The following is a 22,322-nucleotide window of genomic DNA, read 5'->3' on the forward strand; positions in this document are numbered from 1 at the left end:
ACAGAAAGCAGGCTACATACCTAGTATCTGTCCCACTGTAATCATTCCTTTTAAATTGTGAATGACTGGAGTCCCCTACTTGTATACAATTGTAGCCTGGAGCCAAAGAGGCATACTAAGCAGGTCATCTCAGAAGCAAGTCCCGCCATGCAATGTTTTTAGGATTGCAGTGTCAGGTGTCTCTACATATTCAAAGGAGTTTTCTGAAGATTTTCTTCCACCTCCATCTTTTCCCCTTCAGTAAAGTAAGATGCTGGGAGCCTTTGAATGGGAAAACGGCTGAAGAGGAAAACACCACCCCCTTCTCAAGGTTACAGCATCTTGAGGTTTGTTGGCTTTTAAAAAAACACAAGGGAATTTACATGCGACTTCATGTCACATGTAGTTTCAGCCTAATCATGCACTTTCTTGTGCTACAGAGGCCAGTGAGTAATTGTTTTAATTTCGGGAACAGTTTGTGGGGTAGCCAGAGAGGATTGTTTGAGGAGGGGGGAGGTTGCTTCCCTACCTATACAGTGCTTCCCTTTATATTCTGGTCTATCTTTTCAGAGGGTCTCTGTTCACACTGCTAACAATACAAATGAATATAGAAGCCATGCAGCATGTTAGATCAGTGGACTGCTCAATTAGCCCGCTTCAGATGTTAATGGCATCTTACTTCCCAGTCTAGGACTATGTATACAGTTGCATTCCAAAGGTACAGAAATCCAGGTGGACAACCGATTCCAATTTATGTTTTTATGCAACTACGTCTGTGGGCATTATCCCCAAAGCACCATGCAAGAGAAAATGTAGTATCAGAAAATCCCCGGTATGTGATAGCTAGCAGAGTTGTGGAGAGGAAAAGGACCAGCAGTCACAATGCTGCTTAGTGAGAGTTCGCTGTCCAAGCCTGGCATGCCTGCAGCCATTAGGCTGTAGTTGTCATTGTGTATCCAGGTGTATGCATTTGAACCTCCTTCTGGAACTGAATTCCCCTAAAACCAACAGGACATTATTCCAGATAATCTTTTCTGCAGCCTAAGATTGAGAAAATATTGTTTTGCTAGAATAAATTCCATGTGAGCAGACATAATTCTCCTTTTGTTTTTAGTGTTAGCTTTTGACTAGGAAAAGAAATTTAAAGTACAAACTAAGTCTCTGTATTATTACTTTTGCTGATGAAAAAAGCCTGGGATTACAGTGCCCCACTCTGGCCAAATTAATTTAATGCACGTTTGCAATTATCAGTGAAATGTCCTTTCTGACAAGCTGCTTTCAAAACAGTAGAATCAAATGGTTTAGGACTTCTTTCAGTGTCGTTGCCTTGCTACATTTACCAAACCACATCCAGCCATCAGTTCCACTGATGAACATGCATAATGAAGCGCCTTCAGCCTGCTGCTCTATGCAAAGATCTGTGATCAATAGCATCACACTAGGAGAAGCAAAAGAACAGATCTGGATTATTCTGACTCCTTCACAGCTCTTTACTCATTTTCTTTCAGTGTAATGTGGTAGATACAGATGCACAAATTTAAACAAATCCACTTCTGCAAGAATTTAGACCATTTGAGTGAACAGGGGATAATTCAAATCCTGAAATAAATCACAGTTAACACTTATGTAAAAACATCTAAATCTAGAAAAGTAATCTTGTGAGTTTGTAACTGTGTAAAAAGAGGGATACAAGACTGGTATTACTTTTGCTATGTCAAAGTAATGTCTGGAGGTAGGACACAGCTAATTACCTGAATCTTTATCTGTAGCTTCTATTTTTATGACAACTTCTCCTGGATCTTTGTTCTCATAGGTGGACGCTTGATACAGAGCTTTTGAAAACACTGGTGGCTCATCGTTTACATCAAGAACAATTATTGTCAGGATCTGAGTTGCTGATAGTGCTGGTGTGCCATCATCAAGAGCCATGATAGTCAAGGAGTAACACTCTTGGTTTTCACGGTCCAACATGAAGGTGGTTGTTAGAAGTCCTATTGCAAGAAGAAAACTGTCACTCAGGCACTGATTTATTCCAACACAACTTCTGTCACCACAATACGTTGCTATGGCTTGGATCACACATAAACCAAAGTACCCTTTGAGATAACTGTAATTTAGAAGCCAAACACTTGGTTTGAGATTCCAAATGCACGCAAAACACTATTTATCTTACAAGCCAAGGTTCTGCCCTTGAGAACTCTAATTGGGCAGTGACTTTCTGAGAATACCACTAGACCACCTGGACAGACAACTGTAGCATGCAGAATCGAGAAAGCGTGTCATTTTTTCACACACACACGACACCTGAGCTTGGAGATGGGTCTCAAACACTGAGACAGGAGCAGGACACTTGGGTTTGCAGAGAGATTAGAATTAATTTGGTTTTCAACTGGGTGCTTGTCTTTAGAATACTTGCTGCTGATGCTTATTTTGTTTTAAAAATAAATGTGTTTCTCTGATTTTGTTTGTCTTTCATTGCTCTTGTACTCGAAACCATCCTTAAACTCTGCTTTGGAATGAACCCCACCCCCAGCCCCCGTGAAAGCTATGCTGCCAACAGGAAGAATAGGCAGATCGTAGCACTGAAGAGCGCACGTTCTTCGCCATTTCTTATCTACTCGGCGCACGTCTCTTATGATGCGGTGGCTTCTGGAGTTGGAGTGACCTATGTAAATGTAGTTCGTCAAGTTAGCATAAATTACAGTTTCCACTTCTTATTTGTTGGCTGATCACAAACTGGGAATATGTTTGTTTGGAGATCACATCAAACCACTGTTAAGGTTACATAATCATGGACTAACATGAAGTCTGCACTATGTATTGGCCTCACTTCTACGGTTTATTAAGGAGTGCACAGAGTATGAGACTGTGGGTACACTGGCCCCAACCTATTACAGTCATATGTGATTTGCATTTTATCCTCCCTTTCTGTGGTGCATGATGTGCCCACTGCAGGCTGGATTGTGGTACATATGCAGAAGGTACTTCAGCGATCCACCCCCACTCCAACATGCTGTTATCCCAAACAGAAATAGCCCAGGGAAGGAAATATTTGGTGTGTTGCAGAAGACTCCTTTTTATATCATTCTTGCTGCATGTGCAATTAGTATCTTGTTCAGAAGATGAGATTAAGATCATTCCCACTGAAACCTCACTGGAGCCAATTTAACTTTTGTTATCTTACCTGAAGACTTGTCTAGTGCAAACACATGGTCTTCGCTACTTGAGAGAAGGTAGTATGTGATTTCTCCATTCCTTCCTTGATCTGGATCATGAGCAACTATGCTATGTACTGAAGAGCCTACCTCCGCATCCTCTCTGATGTAGGAAACAGGTGATGAAACAAAGGTTGGGTGGTTGTCATTGACATCCAAAATAATAATTTTGGCTGTCAGAGAACCTTGTCTGCGGTCAGTCAAGTTTACAGCTTGGTCAGTTGCCACAACTGTCAGGATAACAAACTGCATCACCTCTCGGTCGAGGGGAACTGCTGTGATTAAACTGCCATAAAAAGGATGGATGAGAAATAGATTTTCAGTGAAGTTACTCCTGGCTATAGAATACTGTATATTGCTGTTCAGAAAACTGCCATCTCCATCTCTTGCATTAAATGTATACACCAAAGTGCCAACAGGCACATTTTCCTCTACACCAATCACAACAACGTCATTCTGGAAAGAAGGTGAGTGGTCATTTTGATCTTCAACATCAATACTGATGAAAAGAGTATTATTCTGTGGAAGAAAATTCCCATCAGCGTTTACAACCACTCTAAAGAAGTAGTGAGATGCAGTTTCATAATCAAGTTCTTTGAAAAGAAAAAGATCCCCACAGGAACTGTCAATTTCAAACGGGACATGAGAGTCTTCTACCAAAATGCTAAAACGCTGCTTTTTATTGGTATACAGATGCTGGCCAGGCAGTCTTAGAGAACCCAGTACCCGCGCAGGTCTAAAATGTTCCGGTATGACAAAATGTCTGATGCTTTGAAAAGAAGCAGAACTCCCTTTAGGAAGTGGAATTACCTGAAACAAAGAAACAATTTTTTTTAAAAAAAATCTTCTGGGTTGGTATTCTTCATAATAAATAAATAAATATTTAGACAAGGACATCAATTATTCACAGTCCAAGGACATACATTTCTGTTCATGTTAATATCCCTCGAGGAATGAATAGAAATCACAACTTGCATTCCCAAGAGTATTCTATGCCCCTTCTCTAATTACAAATGTGCTGTGGTCTAATGACAGTTCCTGAGCTGCAAGCACAACACATACTACAAATGGCTTAATCTGCCAATTGATTTTGCAGAAGGGTCATTAAATCACAGCAGAAATTGCTGTGCCAGGGATCTTTCTTATGGCCTGTAATGCTGTAATGCAGCCACACAGAGAAAAACTAGACAGTTCTTTAAAACGAACTAAAAATGACCGCCTTACTGGTAATGTATAAGTGATGTAACTAAGTTTCATTATTACCAATTTCTCATCACAAACTTTGGCTCATAATCCAACCTGAGACAAGAATTAAGGAGTGAGAATTCAGCTTGGAGTATAATACAAACCAGAAAGAAACTGTCCCTCCATCCGCTTACGTACCAACCTGCACTATTCCCAATGACATAATCAGAAGCACAACATAGTTACTGGATTTCAGAACTGGGCTTGGCAAAATAAAAAAGGTAGGCACAATAAATTCAATTCCAAACTGAGCTAGGGAAGAATTTACCGATACCTGAGTTAAATAATCTTCTTCAGCAATACTTAGTATGCAATATAGGGCTTGGAGCCCAATATCCAGGCCTGGAGCCCAAAAGCCCGTCAAGCTCAGCTTGGACAGCAGAGAACACATCAAAGAGATGTCATGTTTTCACTCCTGGCTGCATAAATAAGCCCATCTGGGTTGATAAGGCTTTTCCAGTATCTATGTCTCCTTACAGCTGGTCAATAACTGTTGTGCCCCATCCGACATCTGCCTCTCCTCTACCACACATCCAAATACAATCCCCACTCAAGCCAATACCTCAACATTGATGACCATTTGTCCTTGAAGTGAAGGGCTCCCCTGATCAGCTGCAGTGACCACCATTCTGTAGATTGACCTCCAATTATATAAAAGAGCTTCAGCAGTTCTTAACTCACCACTACCGCTGTCAATCTGAAAGTGACCTAAGCTTTCCCCTAGAAAAGATATGTTACCATTAATAGAGCTACATATTAAGCAAATGCTATATAAACAACACCTACTTAAATGCTTAAGCGCTTGAAGATGGTTATCTGTCCACACCCTTGTCCAGTTGCTTGTATCTTCTCTTATTTTTTACTGTACTCTTGCAACTGCCACAGTAGCCAGAATGTACAAAGCTGTCCGACTGTGTATATGCAGTCATCTTCTAAGGCTTAAAGAGAGCTCTGCTTAAGGTAACATTGATATTTCCGCTAAAGGAGCAATTGTTTAACCTGGATTATAAAGTGAGTTGCTACTTATGTATCTTAATCAGTTTTACAAGTTCCAGTTTGACTGCTTTGGGCTTACACCGTGTAAAACAGAAGGAGTGCCTGGAAATATACAAGCTGTAAGAGCTGCTTCACCCTACCCTGAAAGCCCAGTGTATGTGGGTGCCTTGCAGGAGGCTCCAGATACAGTACAATTCTTCTTACCATTGGATCTGGTTGCTATTCATTTCCCATTTGAGATGCAGCCATTTCACTGGAGCTTGCTGTACAGAAAAGCTAGAGTCACCTTGCTCTTAAGGTTTCCCAATTTCTTATATTCTAGTTTAGCTGTTTCTCCTTTAAGCATAATAAATCAGTTCTAAACGCTCAAAAGAGGAAAAGATGAAATGCACAAAATACTATTAAAAATACTGTTCCGCTCAACCTGTATACCAATTGTTTTAAGCTACAGACATAAATACCCATTTGTGCATTGTGTACTGAGAAGCAAGGATATAAAATGTTGAGTGAAAACTCGGCATATTGCCTACATAAAAATGGCTTTTCCTGACTTTGCTTTAAAATTATTTCATGTGGGAAATAGTCAACCGGGGGCGGGGGGGGGGGGGACAAAGATCGAGCTGAAATATGGTTAATGGAACAATTCTGTTTTATGTACTATTATATATCACTTTCCTGAATGTAGAGTTTAAGCTACTGACGTCATCTAACATGCAGAACTATTCTCCATTGTGCCAAGCAACATTTCTTTCAGAATATCAATACTGAACAAAGCAATGGGAGCAAGAAAACAAAGCCTCCATATCTGAATGCTGAATATTTGACAGGAGAAGAGCCATGGTGACTCCGCCCCCCTTTTTTATTTCTCTTCTTACACTCAATGTGGCTAGAACTGAGAGATGATCATTAAATTGGGGAAACAGCAAAGTGGGTGAGCGTTTCAACATTTTCCTCTGTGCTGTTTTCCTCATCTAAATTACCCCTCCCCTCCATCCCTAGTAGGAAGGGAATTTCCCCACTCCCCCTGCAGAGGAAATGGCAGCTCAGGATAGGGGAGCATTTCAGTTGGGAAAACAGCACAAGCAGAAAAATCAAGGAGGTACAACGACAGGACCTTCCACAAACAAATGGGTGATTTGCTTCCCTTGCGGATGCATGTTTTTAAAGTGGAGAAATCAGTTATAAATTTCCTTGCATGAAGTTTGGTCCTGAAAGCCCCTGCCAGCAAAAGATTTGCACAGAACAACCTTGTCATACACTTGTCTCTTATCAACTGTAGGTCTCAACGTTTTCCAAACTAATCACAAGACTTGGATGTATGAGAATGACTAAACTAAATATCTCTGAGGAAGAAAGGATAGTGTAATCTAGTTCAGGAAATCCAGCTTTGCATCACCAAGTCAAAATTATTTTCCAAAACTAGAGTCTCCCAATTTGGAAAAGGGAATTTAAGAGAATTTTCAGCAATGTGATTTTAGATGGTCACAGATCAACAAACTTTTCTTCTAGTTGAAAACAACTGGGAACTCTGGACAGTTGTGCCTTGGGACTAGGACGCATCAGCATCTAACAGTTCTGATAACCGATACTTCTCCAGAGGCAAGCTGTGATACTCTCCACCAGCTGCAGCATCTGAACTGTTGTGTTACTTTATAGCATGTCTGCAAGCCTAGTACTGAACAAAAGCCGTCTCCCACTTACAGGGTGTACCATTTAAGAGAGAGGGTTTACATATCCAGTGAAGAATCAAATGCTCTTGTCTTTCTGGAGTTCATGATGCTTGAAATTCTTACTTTCCTCAAGTGCATAAAGATACAGACGGTTACAGCTTTGGGAAATCATTTATATTCACTCCCTTCCCAATCTCAAGGAAAACTGTAATTTAGTTTTAGGGTAGTTTAGTTTGAGTTCTTTCTCTAACAAATAATTATGACAAGTATAAACTGACTCTGGGACATGATTTGAGCTCTTTCTATGTAAAAGATAACAGCAAATCAAAAATGTAAAATTTAGCTTATCCAGGCACAGTCTCGTCAATTTCCAATTTAAAAATGCCAATGATTTGATATTTAATATGCTAAGGATGATAGCTTTCCCCAATAATGTAGTGCATATAAAACAACTGTTATGGCATTCATATGCAAAGCCTCTATGCAGTCCTTCAGAAATGAATTCCAGTAGAGCAACCCAAAATAAAATCCACCACCCTGTTTCAATTACTATGGGCACTTTTTAGGGAGTAAAGTCAATGAATAAAATGGGGAATACTTCTGAGTAGACCTGCTTAAGCTTGCTCCTTAAGTACTCTATTATGGCACAAACCTTGACAGCATCATATCACATTAAATATGCTAGTCCTTAAGGTACCATGGGATATTATTTTTAAAAATTTTTTGCCTCTTTTGTTCTTTTAAGGATTATAAAGATCAAGGAACTGCCATTTTAGTCCATTTCTGAATAAACTGTATATAGACTTATACTGTACCTGCAATGTTTGGAACAGAAGCTCAGAAAAACCAAAAACAGGCCTTAAAATGTCCCGTTCACTTCCTAATTTTACTACATTTTTCACATAGCAAGAACATAGATAAACATAACATTGCTGCAGAACACTATCAGGCAAACATTCCATCAAAGGAAAGATGAAACAGGATCTAGAGAACACAAGCTCCATTGTTTGCTCAGATTATCTTTTGATTCCCGTCTCAAGCAGATTCCTAGAGGAAAATTTCAAGCCAGTCATGGGAAAGGCAAGATCAATTTCCCACTGGGATATCAAAAACATTTATCTATAATTAACAAAATCCTATGCTATGCTTAATGAACTTTAGAACTACCGCCACCACCACCATAACCATTTCTTTTCTTGGCTGAACTCTTATCTTCCCTTGAGAATTATGTGACGGAGGAAAATTGGGATGAAACCGTTACGACCAATGTCCAGGGATAAAAGTGTGACTTTCAAAGACAAGGATGTATAGAGCTGACTATGATAGGCACACGGTTCAAGCGATGCTAATTACAGGAAAAGTCTGACAATTGGACATTTTATGACCCCACACACACTCTGAATTCAAGGCAAGGAAACTACAACAAATGGCCAGTATGCCACATGTGATGGAAAGCTGTGGGGCTTCCCCTTCACACACACAAACCAGTCTTAAATGGAAAAGAAGTAATGGAATAGAAACAAATGGAACAGAAACAAAAACCATATCCATGCTTACAGAATGCAAGTACGAACAATTAGACTAGAGGTTTAGTTGCTCCTTTATTCCATACACTGCACTTAATTCCTGCATTTGCATGTGACAAGTAAGGAATTCTTACCTGACAAGGAATATGACACCATCCCATTTTTTCCAGAATCAAGATCATTGGCATGCACAGTGGCAACCAGTGTTCCTGATGGTTGCCCTTCCAAAACCTAACAGCAAACAATTGGTTTACAACTGAACTTTCCAAATGGCAAAGACTTCAAAAATTAAATTAATAATAAATAGGAAGCAGGTGAAACATCAGTGCTATTTGGGGCTGAGGGTGTGCTAAACCACAGATACACAGTAGTATTTTTTCTACAGCTCCCCTGTGCCTTAGCTCCTTCTAGCCACCCCCCAAACCAAAGTATACTGATACTGGCCGTTTTCACACTGCTTACCGGCCACGAAACATCATACCGAGCTCCCGGAATGGCAGCATCTTCCTGGTGCAATTTTGCGCGAGAATGGCGCGAAATCGCACCAGGAAGATGCTGCCGTTCAGGGTATAGGAGATTTAGTGAATACTTCTGCTCCTGTTATTCTAGAAAGTTCAATTTCATATGTAACCAAAATATCTGGATTGCCTACCAAGTCAAACCCTGACTTACGGAGTTTGAATCAGGTGGGAGAAAGGCATCAGAATTTTCAACATCAATTGCAGAATATGGAACGGAATACAGTTTAAAATACGTGGCCAAAAAGTATATAAGTAGCTACGCCGGTCTAGAGAAAAATCCAAAAACAGAAGCTACACAATACCTTTTATTAAGACTCCAAAAAAACACTGGGCAAGTTTTTGAGTCCTTCAGGATGCTTTATAAAGTTGGGTGTTAAAAAGGGGGGGGAGGGGAGATAGTAGCTGTACTTGGTAATGAGGCTGTGATGGCCAGCCTCAGAACCAGTAAAAGAATAATATCCTCACAGATTTATTCTGACTGACTAGTTAGTTGAGCACACATTTCTTTAATTGTGTGTCAAATTCTAGCCAGATTTTACTCTCAGTTCAAATATGTCACCACAAGGTGGTGCTCAAAACAAATTAATAATGATGCTGAGAGGTCTTTGGCCTGTAATATGAGTATAATAGCCACACTGGATGGATTGTACATTCTGCTGAAGTACTCTCTTCAGCATGCTATCTCACATTAACAAAATTCATATAGGGAACAGAGGTGCCTATTAACGTGAGAAACAAAAATGGTCGAAAAAACCAACAACTACAAACCTTGATGTTGAACTCTGCTCCAGAGGAAAACTGAGGGAAGCAGGGATGGTTGTCATTGAGGTCAGTAACTGAAATATAGGCCGTTACTGTGGCATTATGTTGAGGAACACCATGGTCAGTCACTAGTACAACCAGTTGGTGGTGAGCATGTTGTTCATGGTCTAATGCAACCCAGTTTATAATTTCACCTGCAGAACAAAGAGAATAAGCAGAAATGGGCTGTATATAACAAGCCTTAATATGTTGCACAAGAAATATAACATGCTCCATTAGCTACTTCTGTCACTTGGTACATGCACGGCACACTGCACAGATCCTTGCAAGAGCCTATCACTCAGCGCTGACTTCGGCATCCCTGCGGGTCACTATACTCTAACTGTACTCCCAAGTGATTTTGGTTGCTTCCACACGTTCCTTTCTTTCCCGGGCTTTCTCTGTCCTGAAGTCGAGTCTTCCCAACCTGCTTTCATAAGTCACCTTCCATACGCAGTGTCCTCATGTGTTTCTTGTGTGTGTTTGTAGCAGAAGGGGGAAAAGTCCCAAAACAGAAAGTGCGTTCTTTCTGTGCCTCATCACAAATGATGGTGCAGTCCTGCCCAATATATTGTCGAAGGCTTTCATGGCCGGAGAACGATGGTTGTTGTGGATTTTCCGGGCTGTATAGCTGTGGTCTTGGCAGTCCTGCCCAACTTTCCTTTTTTTTTTTTTTTGAGCGCATGCGGGATTGCGCTATATCGTTGTCCTTTCTTTCAGTTTCTGTAGAAACTGGGCATGCATAGTACTCCGTTCTCTACCGTTGATTTTCCAAATTTTTAAATGCAAAAGTGTTTAATAAATGTGCGAACAGTAGAGTAGCACAATCGCACGATTTCATATCCTCCTACTATATAAAAGGCAAACCATGTTCCTTAGCGCTCCCTCCTTATCCCCGCAGAGGCGCAGTACGCAGGGATAAGAAGCAAGTGAGGGGCAAAACAATAGCTCAGGTCAGGCTGTGGGAAGGCTCAGTGCCGCGGTGAGGCCCTCCCAACATCCCACAGCAGCAGAGGTGGTGTTCCCCACCACCTCTGTGGGGTCTTGGGAGGATCGGGCACAAGCCAAGTGGTGGCTGAGGGATCAGAGGAGGAGGGAGCCCCTGCTCTCCTCCCCATCCTCCTCTTGACTGATGCCACAGGGAGAGGTGCAGGGGTGGGGGGAAGTGCTGCTAGGAGCTGTTATATTTTCCAAAACAACAGGCTTTAATGTTAGTTTGAAATAAAATCAGAAATGGCATTCTGTTCCCAATGTTGTTCCTAAACTGATTGCTGAGTGATCCAGTGTAGCAAGCACTGCATCGTAATAGTGCAAGGACTGTTTTAAAAAGTAAAAAAAAAAAAGGGAGGAGGACTTATACGATCACGCATGTGAGCCAGACACTTGTGTGTGTGTGGAGGGGGGGTAATGGAAAGAGGAGGGGTTGGAGATTTGTGGGAGGGCACTTCAAAAGTGCAAAAAAGCCTCCAGATGCATTGATATATTAGATAATCGCATGAAAAAGCAGCATCAAAACTGCAAACGGAACAAGTTTCACAAAAAAGTGCTCAAAACCCGGGATCATGACGACCTGCTTGCGCATGGGAGACAACGACGTATGTAATAAGTGAGATAACCCGCCAAAGTTGTTAGCAGGCCATCTCATTAAGGATGTGTGGAAGCGACCTTTATTTCATACACACAAAAAAGCTAACTTTAAAGCCAGATGGCCATTCTAAAGAAGCCAAAATGCTCTCCCTTCCCTGCCAATGGAAGAAAACAGTGAACATTATTTTAGTTTTCAGCCAGCTGGCTGACATCACATACTAGGGACCTCTCAGATCGGAGCCCTCTTTGGACACTAAAAAACATTTTCTTATTTTTTCCGTAAGACAAAGACTATTCCACAGAGTTTCAACCATTTGCTTGGGCACCTGGACTTCATACCAATTTTGTGGGTGTCTCTTTAAAAAAAACAGTTGCAATGGAACTGGATTAGATTTCTTTGATCTTTCTATTATCTCTCCAGTCCCATCTCTACTAGCCATTTTTCTTTATTCATTCTCCAGATGGCAAATACTACAGCTTTTGTGCAGTATACAGTCTCAGGTTCCACATCTGCAAAGTACAGTGACTCTCTTGCCAGCTGTCTTCATCACTTGTGCTCGATTTCTATTCCACATTCCTTTTTGCTCAACTTTCAAACATTTTATTTTATATCTTATTTTACCTTGTTAAAATAGCTGACGTTGTTTATCTTGGATTAGGAATCTGATTTTAGTTTTCACCTCCTCAAATGGACATGTTCTATTTACAGTTGGAGTACAGAATTATTAAACTTAGGCTTGTATTCCACCTAGAATTTCCGTGAGTGCCATGAATTTCACTGATTTCTCCCCTCCTGTGGGAGATCTTCAATCCCCCTTGCTACTCTTTGGGTCCCCAGTCATCCAGAAATACATTTCAGGGACAATTGAAACTGCTGCAGGAGGGGAGAATTAGTGAAAATTACCTCCTGCACTTGTGGAAATTCTAGGCATATTCCAAATCCCACAGTACAATCCTACTCTACTTTAGTAGAGTACAATCCTACTCTACTTTAGCCTTGAGAAAGGTGTAATTCTTGCTCTGCTGTTCACACTGGTGTCCTTCTTTAATATATAAGGCCACAAAGACAAGAGTCCTAGCTGTGCCTATGGCATAGTTGAAGGGAGCAAACACTAAACAGCACCAGGCTAAATTTTACAGCAAGAACCAATTACAGAAGAAGCCAATGCAAAAACTGAAGGCTGGCATATGAGTTAACAGTAGGAGAAAATGGCAACAGATTTGAAGAGAAGGAGGAAGGACCAGAAAGAATTATAACCAGGTACTAAGGGGTACCTGAAAGGATAAGGAAAAGAGACTGCAAAGCAATATAGAGACGTCCATTGAGTGGATTCAGAGATACAGATGGCATGGAAGTTATTAACTAATAAAACAATCAAAGAGACTAATTAGCATCTGTTCTAATGCTCAGATGGGTTTTATATATGTAACTTGCGTGAGAGAAGACAAGGCTGTTCTTTTTCCTCTGACTCTGTACTTTTGCAGGAATTTTGATACTAATGTTAAATGACTGCTAGCATTTTTGTATCAAAACTAGAGATGGGCACGAACCGAGAAAATGGCAGTTCACTGAGGTTTGTGGTTCATCATGTTTCACAAACCATGAACTGGCATGAAATTGCCTGGTTCGCAAACTGGTTCATTTGGTGTGTGAAAACGTCACTTCCATGGCAGCAGAAGGTCTGCAGAAAGCCAATCCCCCATTGCCTAGGAAACTGATTGATCGGTGCCAGGCTGTCTGCAGTGACAAACCGAAAACCGAAGCAAACGAACCACGCTAAAAATCATAGCAATTCATCGCGGGGTGTCAGAAATGCCCTCCGATGAACCACCAGTTTGTGACAAACTTTGGTTCATATTTCAGTTCATGCCCATCTCTAATCAAAACAATTAAATGATCAGTATAAAAAATGAACATGTTACGCTGCATTTTATTTAAGGTTGATCACTGCTTAATTATAGCTATAGGCTAAAACTTTAAGAACGTTGCATATTATATAACAAAAACAACTGTGCTTCATATGCTGCCCTTCTAGACAGATGAGTGCCCCACTCAGAGCAGTGAACAAGGTCAGTGTTATTTTTATCCCCACAATACAGCTGGGGCTGACAGGAGTGGCTTACGCAAGGCCACACTAAAGTGTGTTGTCTCAGAGCCTAGTTTCTGTTTCTATACATTTCATAAACAAAAAGATTGTAAAATATATTACCTGTATTAGAATTGATCCTGAAATATTTTCCCTCAGATAAGAGGAAATAGGAGAGCTGTCCATTTCTTCCTGAGTCCTTGTCAACCGCTGCGAGTATGCCAACCACACCTTGGGGTAATGAACTCTCCTCAATTTCAAAAAAGTAGCTATCACGCATGAACACAGGAGAATTGTCATTTTCATCAAGGATGTTAACGATTATTGATGTACTTGCATTTTGCCCTGACGTATCCACTGGGTTAGTAACATAGGCTCTAAAAGTGTGAGTTTGAGTAAGTTCATAGTCTACAGGATTTCGTAGGTAAATGCTGCCTGTTTCTGGACTGATTCTAAATGGAGCAGAATCTGTGTTATGCTCTAAAGAATAAATAAATGTCCCATGGGTATGTTGTGGACCTAAATTCCGGGCTTGTACCTGAAGAATTATGGCACCTACAGAACATGTCTCTCTGACATCCACATGATAGACCAAATTTTCAAAACTCAAGTTGGGGCACTCTTTTTGTTCAACAACAACCACTGTCAAGATCATCAAAGAACTCAGAGGGGGACTTCCATGGTCTTCTGCTACGATGTGTACTGTGTGCTCTTTCTGCTTATCAGCAACCAGAGTTCTGGCAAGATACAGCACTCCAAGTACTGGATCAATGTTAAAAACACCTGACTGATTGTTTGCAATAGTGTATCGGATTGCCCCGTTTAGCCCACTGTCTTTGTCTTCTGCATGAGCAATGTACAGAGCTGTGCCAGATACTGTGCTACGTGATATATTTATCTTATCAGATTCCATAACGAACACCGGAGGGTTGTCATTGACATCTATCACAGTTATGTTGACCTGGGCATTGCTGTAGACAGGGGAGTTTCCCAACTGAGACTGCACCGTAAGAACTGTGTAGCAATGCGTTTCATGGTCAAGCTGTTTTTTGGTGCGGATGATACCATATTGAGAGTCAATAGAGAATCTTCCATAGGGATCACCAGAGGAAATTCTGTATGAAATTGTTTCCAAGAAATCTGTAAAAGGAACAAAGCACAGCCAATGTTAGGCATCTGGTTGTTTAGGGGCTCTATTTAATAGAACACACTCCTGAATCCAAAATATATGACATGGCGGTACTCAGTGAGCTGAACAATTTAAACCCCTCTACAGATGTTTGTTTCCTAAGCCCTTGTTTTGCTTGCTGGTATCTCTGGGGTGTAGCAGAGAAATAGATACTGTACAGACTCTACTTAAATGCTAGCCCATTTACGAGATCTGTATTTTCAGCCCATAGGTGTGATTAAACTTTATGAAGAAATCAATATCATTTCTCTCATATAAAATACACTGGAACTTTTTGCCAACTAGGTCATGCTGAATAGAGGAATTCCCCACTAAGCAAACACACAAATATTCTACTGTATATAATTTTAATACCTTGATGTAAATGTTGTGGGACCTAAGGGGTTAAAAACTGAACCCAGAGTACAAATCAAGAGGTTATAACCTGTCTAGAGTGTGGGGAAGGTAGGTAGCGCCTCTCGGGAATAAAGAAAGGATGATTTTATAGGAAACAGTGAAGTGTTAATACTGAAATGCACCTGGACTGCTTACTATTAGCCCACATTCTGCAATCTTAGAAAAATTTACGTAGTTCATACGGTTGCCTCTGCAGTGCTGAAAGATTGAAATAATTATGTACCCATAGTTATTTCTTTAATTAAACTATTTCTAGTTAGTTCTTCTTCCACAGGGACCCAAGTTGGCTTACAAAATACATTCTCAACTCTTATGCTGAAAAGCCATTATGTTTTTATCAAATTCAGTGTTTCAGCAGTCCCCCCAAAACACAACAAAGTCTCATTATGCTTCCAGAAACACATTATAATCTTAACTGTCTATAAAGCCTGACTATTTTTCCATCAATATTTTAAATGCCACAATTTGAAAACAAGCTGCCTCAGAGTGGAGTGTGGGCACAGCTTTATAATTTAAAAACAGTATCTCCACTTACGAATGACCCTCTTGCACTGGGGGCACAGAGCCAATTCTGACAGGGCTCAAAAGAATCACACTTCTGACCACTGTCTGCCTACAAGTGTAAGCTGTCAACCACTGTGAAAAGGCACTGGAGCAAGAAGAGCTGTATGTAAGTCTTCTAAGTCCTCCCCTCACTTCCAAACAGTACAATGGAGAAATGAAAAATGTACACAGACCTCTTATTCCTCCTAACATTCCACTGCGCAACCTGAGCTGTTACCTGAATTGCTATACACGCGGAGGCCCCGTAATAAGCAAAGGCGTCCCCTTGCTGGCCCAGAACAAACACAGGTAAAGTGGGGTACTTAAAACTATTTTGGGATCTTCAACCTGTATATACCAAGGTCTAGATCCAGCCCAGAACACAGAATAACTAGGGAGAATAAGCACTCTTAAAATGAAAAGGGTTTTTATTGAGATCACATAAGCCAAATTAAACAACTTGCTAAAAGAAAACAGAGAGATTGAAAAGCAGCAAACAAAAAACCTTTCCCTAACAGCTACCTGTCTATAAAGGAAAACAAAGGCAGGGGTGGGGGATGAAGGCATACGACCTGCTCTGTAGAGTGTGGAAATCCTGTAGAGTTCTGATACGGAGAACAGAAGAGTCAGATGTAGAGACAGAGACCAACTCAGGTCTCCAAGGAGCATGTCTCTGGGAGGGTGATTGGTCTGTGATAAGGCTGATCACCTGCTAGATCCTGCTCTGCATTAAGTCTATCAGAAAATCTAATTCTGGAGAATAAAGCGGAGAGGAGGCTGATATTGAAAAAGGGAGTGTTCCTGGTTTGCATGAAAGTCAAAAATACTTCCTGGAGGAGGTTTGGAGAAATACAGCCCTAAGGCTGGGTGAATAACAAGATTGAGAGGGAAAAAATCTTCCTGTATAATCACTAAGATATGGGAAGGAACTAGCTGGAGTCAGTCCATTGTTCGTTGTTTTAGAGACCTGGGTCATTCAATAGGGCCAAATTCTTCATGGAGGAGGTTCTAAAGTCCTTGAGGAGAATGTCCCTCTGGTTTAATAAGCCTGAGGAGGCCTTTAGGGAGGAGCAGGTCTACATCCCATTGCTGCTTAACAACTCATCATCACCTTGTCCTTGGGACAGCTCACTGCTGCTTAACAAGCCACTGCTGTTAGCTTAACTTTAGCAGGATGAAGACTCTATTTTCTAGCCCTAAACTCATATTAGAACCAAAGCGGAGGCGCAAAAATCCCCCCCTTAAATGTAAGGGACTGGGGGATACAGTGCTCCCGTCTAGGGGTGTGCAACCCCAAAAGATTCGGGTTTCCTGCTACTGGTTTACCCAGGGAAGGAAAAAAATTCAGGCAAACCCAAAACTCGAAGCAGCAAGCTGCTTCACATTTGGGTTTTTAAGCTGATTCGGGTTTATTAGGGAAGATTCAGCCATTGTTTCCAATGGGAAACACTGCTCCCAGCTATTCAGGGGCCTGGGGGCGTCACTTCCTTCACTAAAAACACCAAATTTGCAGGGGACCCTCTACCAGCTCTCCTCTCACAGCCACCCAAGTTTCAGGAAGATTGGACTTCGGGGGGCCATGTTATGGCCCCTTAAAGAAGGTCCCCCCAGCTGCATTATTCCCTATGAGGACTGTCTTCACTCCAGAGAATCACAATAAGAAAAATTTGATTAAAAATGCACACAGCTGTATGAAGCAAGTGAGCAACTAGAAGTGAACTGATGATCAGCCTCCCTCAATACAGCCAAAACTGAGTGATCACCCCAGAGAGGTGAAGTTATCCCACCTTCAAACAAAATATAACATCACACCAGAGAATCACACACACCCCAATTTTGGGGGAAGGAATTTCAGTTTTTGCATTTCTAGGAACAGTATTAATAGCACAATCAAATCACAACATACAATCCCACCCTGAAACAAAATATAACATCACACCAGAGAATCACACACCTAATTTTTTTTTAGTTTCAGTTATTGGATTTCTGGGTCTGGGAACAGCATTAACGGCACATTCAAATCACAACATACAATCCCACCTTGAAACAAAATATAACATCACACCAGAGAATCACCCCCACCCCATTTTGGGAGGGAATTTCAGTTTTTTGGATTTCTGGGAACAGCATTAATAGCAGCAATTGGCTCTTTGTCTCAGCCAATCACACTCCCTTCCCTGATGCCCCCCTCTCCCTCTCCCCCTCCCTCTCCTTACAATGGGAGGGAAAAGAAACGGAAGAGCTCTTTGAAGCCTTTTTCCCTTTCCGCAGAAAGGGAAAAACGCTTCACAGAGCAACCTGAAGCAACCTGAATCGCTTCGGTTTGCTCTGCTTCAGGTTTCCCAAATCAGCCCCAGCACTGCCAGGGCCAATTTGTCAGACTGTGGCTTGCTAAAAGTTGCAACTCAGCCCACCTCTTGCAAGAAGACAAAAGTCCATTGATTTCAAAAGGCTTTACTGAAGATAGTCAACCATTAGAGTACACATTCCAAGATACACCGATCTTAGCTGAACTGTGAAATTGTTACGAATTCCAAGCAAAGGATTAGGTACAGAATAAGCAGTTCCCCTCGGGCCCCATCCTCCCCCACAGTTCTCAAAACAAACGGCCCGAGGGTGAGAAAAGGAAAGTTTCTCAAGGGCGGAAGGAGGTGGACGTACGTAGACATAACAATCCTCCGTTCTCTGTAAGGCTTCCGGCAGTAGTCTTCCCACCTGCAAAAAGCACACTTAATACACTGACAAGATTAAAATGGAGTTTCTTTGGCTTAAACACAATCAGAACCTGACATTCTGCCCCGTCTAAGATGCTCCTCCCCCAGGTTTATGAGGATATTGAGTGTGGAAAGCTTTCAGTAATCTGGGGGCACGTATATGGATAGATTCTACCCACTCATTATGGCCAGGTTCAAAGTCCTTCCATCTGATAAGGTAAAACAACTTGTTGTGTCGGATTTTGGAATCCAGAATCTCTTCCACTTCATAATGAATTTGGTCATCAATTAGAGTAGGTATTGGTGAAATAGTGGAATGCCATTGATTTGGAGGGGGAACCTTTTTTAATAAGCTAATATGGAATGTCGGGTGGACTTGACGTAAGTTTTTTGGTAAATCAAGTGCTACAGTCACTTTATTAATTACTTTACGAACAGGAAAAGGTTCCAGAAATTTGAGAGCTAGTTTACAACTGGTTTGAGCAATCCTCAAATTTTTTGTGGAAAGATAAACAAGATCTCCTGGATGTAATTCCCATTCGGCCACACGATGGCGATCTGCATATTTCTTATAATCCTGTTTGGCTTTTTCAAGATTTGACTGAATTAGAGTCCATTGCTGTGCGGCGTCCCCCCACCACTCCGCTACATCTTTGGACGCTGTTGGAGGGGGGAGAGCTTCAAATGGGAATGGTTTAAAGTCATAACCACACACTACTTTAAAGGGCGTTTCTCCTGTGGAAGCATGTACACTGTTGTTGTAGGAAAATTCTGCTAGAGGCAAAAGATCAGCCCAGTTATCTTGTTGAAAATTGATGTAACAGCGGAGGAACTGTTCTAATATTTGATTAGTTTTTTCCGATTGTCCGTCGATTTGCGGATGGTGGGCGGAGCCAAGACCTTGTTCTACTCCCATAAGCTGTAGAAGCTCCCACCAGAAGTTGGCAACGAACTGTCCGCCGCGGTCAGAAATCACCTTTGATGGAAAAGAGTGTAATTTTACAATATGCTTCATGAAAATGTCTGCCAATTTCTTTGCAGAAGGCAGTGTGGTACAAGGGATGAAATGAGCTTGTTTTGAAAATAAATCCACCACGACTAGTATGCATGTATGGTTTTTGGAGGGAGGAAGGTCGGTGATAAAGTCCATGGAAATGATTTCCCAAGGTCTGCTTGGGGTTTCAAGGGGTTGTAATAGTCCTGGAGGCTTTCCTTTTCTAGTTTTGGCGCTTAGGCAAGTTAGGCAGGAAGCGACATACTGAGAAACATCCTTGCATAGACCTGGCCACCAAAACTGTCTTTGTATCAAATGAAGTGTTTTTAAATAACCATAGTGGCCAGCAGTCGGTGCATCATGACAACGCTGTAGTACCTCTTTTCTCAGGCTAATTGGTACATAGAAACGATCGTTCCATAGCCATTCCCCTTGTTCGGACTGAGTTAGCTTTTCTTTGGGTATATCCTCCCCCTCCTTCTTCACTTCGCTTTTCAGTTTTTGCCTCCACCCCTTTTCTGCTTGAGTATGCTGCGCCGCGCGACTGCACGTCGTAACCACGCCTCCGAGTTGCGTTGGCGAAAATACTGTGTCTATTGTCTCCTCCCGCTTGCTTTTTAGTTGGGGCATGCGTGACAGGGCATCAGCTAGAAAGTTTGTTTTACCAGGCAAAAACCTTAAGGTGAAATTAAATTTGGAGAAGAATTCGGCCCATCTTAATTGCTTAGCGTTTAATCTTCTGGGGCTACGCAACGCTTCTAAATTTTTGTGATCTGTCCACACTTCGAAAGGATGGCGCACCCCTTCTAGACAATGCCTCCAAGAGGAAAGCGCTGCTTTGACTGCAAACGCTTCCTTTTCCCAGACATTCCAATTCCGCTCCGCTTCTGAAAATTTGCGTGAAAGATAGGCACAAGGTTTAAGGCTATTGTCCTCTCCTTTTTGCAGGAGGACTCTGCCTATCGCCATATCGCTGGTGTCTACCTGTACAATGAAGGGGCGATTTTCATCGGGATGTTGTAGTACTGGTTCCGACACAAATTGCCACTTTAAAAGATTAAAAGCAATTTGGCATTCTGGAGTCCACATTAATTTGGACGTGGGCTTTTTAGCTTGTTCCCCCTTATTCTCTGTTTTTAGCAATTCTGTGAGGGGAAGAGTTATTTGGGCAAAGTTTTCCATGAATTCTCGATAGAAATTGGCGAACCCCAGAAGAGACTGCAGTTCCTTACGGGTAGTGGGGGGTTGCCAGTCTTGTACAGCTCGAATTTTGGCTGGATCCATTTTTAACCCATCTTTGGAAATGCAGTATCCTAAATAATTGAGTTCCGATTTGTGAAATTCACATTTAGATAGTTTGATGGGTAATTTATTGTACATGAGGGTGGTTAATACTTGTTGTACTAATTGCACATGTTCCTCTTCGGTTTCTGAGTAAATTAACACATCGTCTAGGAAAACGACCACCCCTTTATATAAAAATTCATGTAAAACTTCATTGATCATGGACATGAAAACCGAAGGTGCTCCGGACAGGCCAAACGGCATGACTAAGTATTCATACTGCCCAAGGGGCGTATTGAATGCAGTTTTCCACTCATCCCCTTCTTTTATACGAACATGGAAGTAAGTATCTTTTAAGTCCAATTTTGTAAAGATCTTACCTTGGGCCACGACGTTGAGAAGATCTCTGATGAGTGGAATTGGATATGCATTTGTGGAAGAAACTGCATTGAGACCTCTAAAATCAGTACACAGTCTTAGTCCTCCATCTTTCTTTTTCACAAAAAGTACAGGTGCTGCATGAGGACTATTAGCAGGTCTGATAAATCCTCTTTCCAAGTTGGTGTCAATAAATTTGCGTAGCTCCTCTCTTTCTAGGGGACTCATTGGATATAATCTCCCTTTGGGTAGAGTGGCTGCTGGAAGGATTTCTACTGCACAATCAGTCCTCCTATGGGGAGGTAAGGTGTTTGCCTCTTCTTCGGTGAATGCTTGTAAAAATGCCCTATATTCCTTTGGTATTTGGTTGATTTCTTCTTTAGTTAATAGGGCTTCCTCCATCCGGATAGGATTAGTATCCCAAATTTGGTTCCATCGGTGGTTTTTGCAGCCGTTCTGCCAAAATGTAATGCTCCCGACCGGCCAGTCAATGTTTGGGTTGTGATCCCACAACCATCGGCTGCCTAGGATTAAAGGGTATTTGGCGGTAGGGCTGATTACAAACGATCTCATCTCCCAATGTTGCCCCAGTCCAGTGATTACGGGTTTAGTTTCGGTGGTTACTGGGTTCATGTTGGAGCCATCTATTTGTTCAAAAATGACAGGTATTTCGAGTTCTTTCACTGGGAGCGCTAGTCCATTGACAAGAGCGGGTGCAATGATATCTCTAGAGCATCCAGAATCAATGAGTGCTTGTACACGAATATGTGTTTTTCTATCTGGCTTGACTAAGGTAACCGGCATGAATAAAATGGACCCTCTTGGTCTTTCCACCATTGGAATGGACGAGTTTTTGATCTGCCGTTTGGGTCCGTTTACGACAGATCCATCTCGTTTCCCGAATTCGGGCTCTCTGGTTCTTCCTCTCCGATTAAGGCTGCTGAGTCTGTCCATGACTTCTTCTAATTCCAACCCTTTCCCCAGAGGGTTTCTGCGGGCTGCGCCTCGTCCTCTAGCAGTTCTGGGAGCGGGCGTTGGGCGGTATGGTGGGGGAAGGGTGGCAGAGGTTGTATGCACTGGCGGGAGCGGAGCTCGTTGCACAGGCCTGAGTGGACATTACGCTGCGTAATGGCCGCTTTGACCACAATGTAAGCACAATCCTTGTCGCCATCTAACTTCTCTCGCTTCTCTGGCTGC

At 41.8% G+C, this 22,322-nt stretch overlaps 1 protein-coding gene across 1 annotated transcript in view; it reads right to left on the bottom strand.

Moving 5' to 3' along the window:
• Positions 1 to 22,322, bottom strand: part of DCHS2 (dachsous cadherin-related 2) — a 138,015-nt gene that overhangs the window by 29,643 nt on the left and 86,050 nt on the right. Inside the window, exons 5-10 of the mRNA XM_054989645.1 lie at positions 13,751 to 14,767; positions 9,921 to 10,108; positions 8,766 to 8,862; positions 5,002 to 5,159; positions 3,164 to 4,004; positions 1,731 to 1,970 (exon numbers count right to left, since the gene is read on the bottom strand). Of these exons, the coding sequence (XP_054845620.1) occupies positions 1,731 to 1,970; positions 3,164 to 4,004; positions 5,002 to 5,159; positions 8,766 to 8,862; positions 9,921 to 10,108; positions 13,751 to 14,767 (2,541 nt within the window). The remainder of the gene's footprint in view (positions 1 to 1,730; positions 1,971 to 3,163; positions 4,005 to 5,001; positions 5,160 to 8,765; positions 8,863 to 9,920; positions 10,109 to 13,750; positions 14,768 to 22,322) is intronic.

This window comes from Eublepharis macularius, chromosome 10 (assembly GCF_028583425.1).
Source record: "Eublepharis macularius isolate TG4126 chromosome 10, MPM_Emac_v1.0, whole genome shotgun sequence".
In the NCBI taxonomy this organism is placed as follows: Eukaryota; Metazoa; Chordata; class Lepidosauria; order Squamata; family Eublepharidae; genus Eublepharis; species Eublepharis macularius.